General features: G+C 53.2%; 1 protein-coding gene across 5 annotated transcripts in view; it reads right to left on the reverse strand.

Moving 5' to 3' along the window:
- Window positions 1-660, reverse strand: part of CUX1 (cut like homeobox 1) — a 352,264-nt gene extending 351,604 nt beyond the window's left edge. For 2 of the 5 annotated variants that reach the window (XM_032872505.1, XM_032872498.1), the window contains exon 1: window positions 386-660. In XM_032872505.1, coding sequence (XP_032728396.1) covers window positions 386-448 — 63 coding nt within the window. In that variant the 5' untranslated portion in view covers window positions 449-660. The remainder of the gene's footprint in view (window positions 1-385) is intronic. The other 3 variants (XM_032872504.1, XM_032872503.1, XM_032872501.1) reach the window with 3 other exon arrangements.
- Window positions 661-4,730: the final 4,070 nt, after the last annotated feature.

Genomic DNA, 4,730 nt, shown 5'->3' on the forward strand with positions numbered 1-4,730 from the left:
CGCGCGCGCACCCCGCGGGCCGCCGGGGCCGCCCCCTCCCCGGTCCCGCGGCGGCGGCGGCGGCGGTGGCGGCGGCGCAGGGCCGGGGGGGCGCCCGGGGTGGGGGCCGACACCGGGGGCAGCGGTGGCGGCGGCGGCTCCCGGCGCCATCTTGGGCTGATCGATGAATTGAACAAAGAGGATCAATTTCTGATCAAGCGAGTTATCAATGGGGGCCGGGGAGCGAGAGGGACTTGTCCCCGACTCGGCCCCGCTTTCCCCGGCACCCCCCTCCTCCCCGCCGCCGCGGCCCCCCGGCGGCCGGGCAGCCCGGGGCCCCGGGGGAGGCCGCGACCGCCCGCAGCCCCCACCCCCGGGCGAGAGGCCGAGCGAGCAGAAGCCTGACCTGCAGCTGCTGTAAATCAAAGCGCTTCCAATATTGAAACATCGATCCCACATTGGCCGCCATCTTGAGACATATTGAGACGGAGTGAGAGGCTGATAGAGAGGGGGCTGGAGTTCAGGAGCCGCCAGGAGGCAGCAGGCGGGCGGCGCCAAAACCCGGCCTGGAGCCGGCCGCTGCCGCCGCCACGGAGGACGCGGACTCCTCCTCACGGCGCCGCCGCAGCCATGGCGAGCCCGAGCCGGAGCCGGAGTCGGAGCCCGAGGGCGCGGCGGCCGCCGCGGGGCCTGGCGCGTGCGGCCCCTGCCCCCTCCCCCCCGGCGCCCGGCGTCCGGCCCGCGACCCCCGCCCCTCCCGGGCCCCCCGGCCCCAGCGGGCGGTGGCGGCCGCCGGCCCGGCCCCGAGGGGGCGCTGGAGGGCGGCGGGAGGGGCGCCTGGGCCCCCGCGGGAGGCCCCGGGCCGGGCTCACCTGGGGCGTGCTTCGGGCCCCCGGGGGTCGCAGGGGCCGGCGGCGGCCGAGCGCAGCCCCTCCCGGGCCCTGGGTCGGGGGCTTTCGGCCGCGTCCGAACGGACGCCGGAGCCGCGCCGATTTAGCTCGCTCTCCTGCGGGCCCCGAGCGCGCGGAGCCGCCGCGACCACCTGCCCCAGCCCCGACCCCGCGCGGCCTGGGCCCACCGCGGCCGCGCGTATGCGAGGCGCGCTGGTCGGCGGCCGCCGCACCCCCACCAGCCTAGGCCCCGGCCGGATTCAGGCCGAGCCTGCCGGTGACGGCGTTTCAAGTTGGGGGGAGTGGAGTTGGGGTGAAACCAGCCGTGACCCTCTTGTCGCTGCACACGTTAACGCTCGGAACGGTGGCAGCGCGGTCCCCGCGACGCACTGAGGTGCGCCGCAATCCCCGCGGCCGGGGGTCCGAGCGGCCCCCTCCCGCCCGAGCTGCGCCGGCTTAGGCCAGGACAGGAAAAGTCCTGGCGCACCGTTGTGTGTCCCCCCGCAAGCCTCAGCGGAACAGCCCTGGAAACTTCCTGTAGTTCAGACACTTCGGTTTTCACTCCTTCTGGTGCAGAAACTTGGAAAGAGTAGGTGCACTTACAGCAGAGCGCCGGGTCCCTGGTTTACAGAAATGCTAAAATTAAACCCAAGAGTCAATTCGCTTTTGATTTCTTTTTTTCGCAGAAACCTGGCAAAAGCACACGTTTTATGATCGTCGTCTTTAATTGATTACACACACGTGTTTGACTCTCCAGGACTTTCCTGTACTCGCGCTCTCTCGCACTTCATGTGACGTGTGATTAGTTAAAAACCCCCAAATTCCTTGATCTTGAAAATTACATGTAAATAAAATTCGTATGGAATAAAAAATACAACATGTAAGTGGGATAGAACTGCTTTCAACTGAGTTCGAGGGCTCAGCGCTGATCCATGGGGGTGAATTAAGCGTTTTTAAACGAAGGGCTTGGAAATGAAAGGCCACAAGATTTAGAGAAAACACGTGCCCCAGGTCTCGCGCTGCGGGCCAGGAGCCTCAATGTAGTCAACGCGCAGCTCCCGAGGTCAACCGGGGGGTTTCCTCGGCGTCCCCGTCTAGGCTTCGACTAGCAGGAGGGGCAGCAAGCAGGTGGGTGGGAGCGCGCGCGGGCGCGGGGCGGGGGCGCCGCGAGCCTCGGCCCCAGATGCTGTGACGGCCGGGCAGGCCAGTGGCGACCTCGGGAACGCCGAGGACCGCCTAGGTGTGGGGCGCCCGATCCCGCGCGCGCAGTCGGCAGGCGGCCGCGCTGCAGCTCCGACCGCGCCGCCCGGTAGAGGGCAGCGGCGCCCCGACACTCGCGTCCTCGGGTCCCCGCGCACGTGCCCACCCGCGCGCCCAGCGCCTGGCCACGCCCTGTCCCGGAGCCAGGCCTCCGGCGGGAAACTGCACTGCCACCTCTGGGGACCCCTGTCCTGAGGGGATGCCACATCTAACCATGCCCTCCCCACCCCCCGTACCCTACTCCTAAGGGTACGTCCGCGTTCCTCTCCTATTTGTGCGGTGGCAGGCAGGCGAGACCTTGGAATTGCCCTAAAGGTGACTAGACAAATAAAATGTGCAAGGGCTTAAAGAAAAAAAAAAAAAAAAAGAAAAGAAAAAAAAAAACCTCCCGTGGGGAAGGCTCAAGGAAGGATCAGGGAAATGGTTTGGATTTGGTACAGATGTTCTCAATCTAATTATCGTGTCGATCCCCTGGGTTTGAACCAAAAAAAAGTGAAATATATATGACCTGTGTAATACTCCAGAAGTACATCTGGTTGGAATTCCGGGTTCTGAATCCACTGCAATATTTTAGAAATAAATTTGATGAGTATTAGATACCCTTGTTACAGTTCTGGTTATATTTATATTATTTGCATGCTAACTTGACTTAGTGGAGAAACAATACACTGAGTGGCCCAGAGGTCAAGTTCTATTTAAGTAACATTTAGATGTCTTCTATCAAAGTTTTGTGTTATAAGAGGCGTCTTGCTCTCTTGGGGGAGGGAGGGGGAAGGGAGGGGTTGGAATGACTTTGACAGCACCACAAAATGTTACCACTTTAAAATGGCATATTCAAAATAAACCACTGATCAAAAATTATCTCAGCACAGTGAAGTAATCAGTAGGGATCTATGAAAGTACAATTTTATTCTTGAGTGTAGACATAGGATCAGAAGAAATAATGGCTATTTCTAAAGACTATTTTCTTTGTTATTTTTTTCAGCTTGACTTTATCTTACCACTGTAAGTTAGGACTCGCTGACATTCAAACATAGTGGATCTACAAAACTGTATTCTGTATAAAATATTCAGAAGATGGAAAGGCTTTAGGACTTAGACCTCCATTAGGACCCACAAAGACAGTAAGATGATGGCTAGAACCCCTTAGAACAAAGGTTGGTTAGCAAGATAACTGGCCCACCACAGAGAAGCATCTTGACTAAAAGTCATTTTCTTACAGTGGAGCACAAGGAAAATAATCCAGAGGCATTATGCTCACTTTTTGAGGTTCAGGCTCTCCCTTTAGGAAAAGAAAGCTCACAGTTCCCAAGTTTGTGACTAATTCCCCATCCTCGGCTTTCAAAAAATCAAGCCCCAAGTAACCAGATGGGGGGAGAGGAGGCGGGGAGTAACCAAAACTATGTTTGTTCTTGACACCTTTAAATGAAATACAGCTTAGCACCAAATAAGGCAACTAACAACTAGGCTCTGAGTCCAGAATTCCTAAATTTCTTTTCTGACCCATTTTGTTTTGCCTCAAAAAAGTACAGTGGCTGTCTTGGGGGTGTGATAATACTGATGGATGTAAATTACAGTAAATGGTAAAGTACTTTTAGAAATTTACATTCTCCTACCCTCCTGGCATCAGTGGACCCTCCTATCTCCTGTCATTTACACATAGCTGATTAAATGCTAAGGTGAAAATCAGCAAATTCTCTAAAATACCATATGGGTTGATGATGACTAAACTCGTCCTCGTTCACAGCCCCGAAGAAAGGAAAATACATTGCCTTGTTTTCTAAAGATTCTAGGTTAGTCCTTGTTCTGATACACTTAACCTAATTTTTTGAAGGAATTAACCGTCAAGAAATTCTTCCAAAGTGAATAATGTCTCACAATGTAGACTATTATATTAAAAAACAAAACAAAACAGAACCATACTCTTACCTCTCACAAAAGAGTCATGTTCCAAGATCTTATTTATAATGGACTCATAAAACAAAGTTGCACCTAGAAACTTTATCTCCAGAAAAGATTAGAAAATGATCTAAATTCCACAAATAATGAAAAAATTTCAGAAATCCTCTATCCCGTGTGATATCCCAGGTGAAATGAAAGCTAAAGAAATTCATTCCAAAACTTTCATTCACTTTCTGAATATTTTTGCACCCAAATTAGAACTGGTTTTGAATGGTGTTCAACAAGAAATATTTCAGATAAGCAGCGGACAAACATGATGCTAAATGTTTACATCATAATTTATTCACAAACAAACATAAACGCATGGTTACTTTGTGGTATGTGGGCAAAAATGAACCATAAGTCCTAAGAAAGTCTCGGTTTTACAGAGATAGAAGTTGAAAATTATATCAAGGTATTCATTCAAGTAGACTGAATGTGTAAATGTTTTAAATTTAGGAATATCTAAGGCCAGACAGAAGTTTCGAGACACTTTAAATTTGAAGAGGCCTTTTCCTTAAATCAAAAGAGTATGAATAACAGAAGGAAATTACTTTGTCTTCCTTTTGTCTTTGGCCACTGCCTTCCAGAACAATTTGGCATGGACTACTGGAATAAATAAAAGGAAGATTCCAGATCCTTTTTTTTTGGGAGGGGGGG

This window comes from Lontra canadensis, unplaced genomic scaffold (genome assembly GCF_010015895.1).
Source record: "Lontra canadensis isolate GAN:19392208 unplaced genomic scaffold, GSC_riverotter_1.0 scaffold45, whole genome shotgun sequence".
Classification (NCBI taxonomy): Eukaryota; Metazoa; Chordata; class Mammalia; order Carnivora; family Mustelidae; genus Lontra; species Lontra canadensis.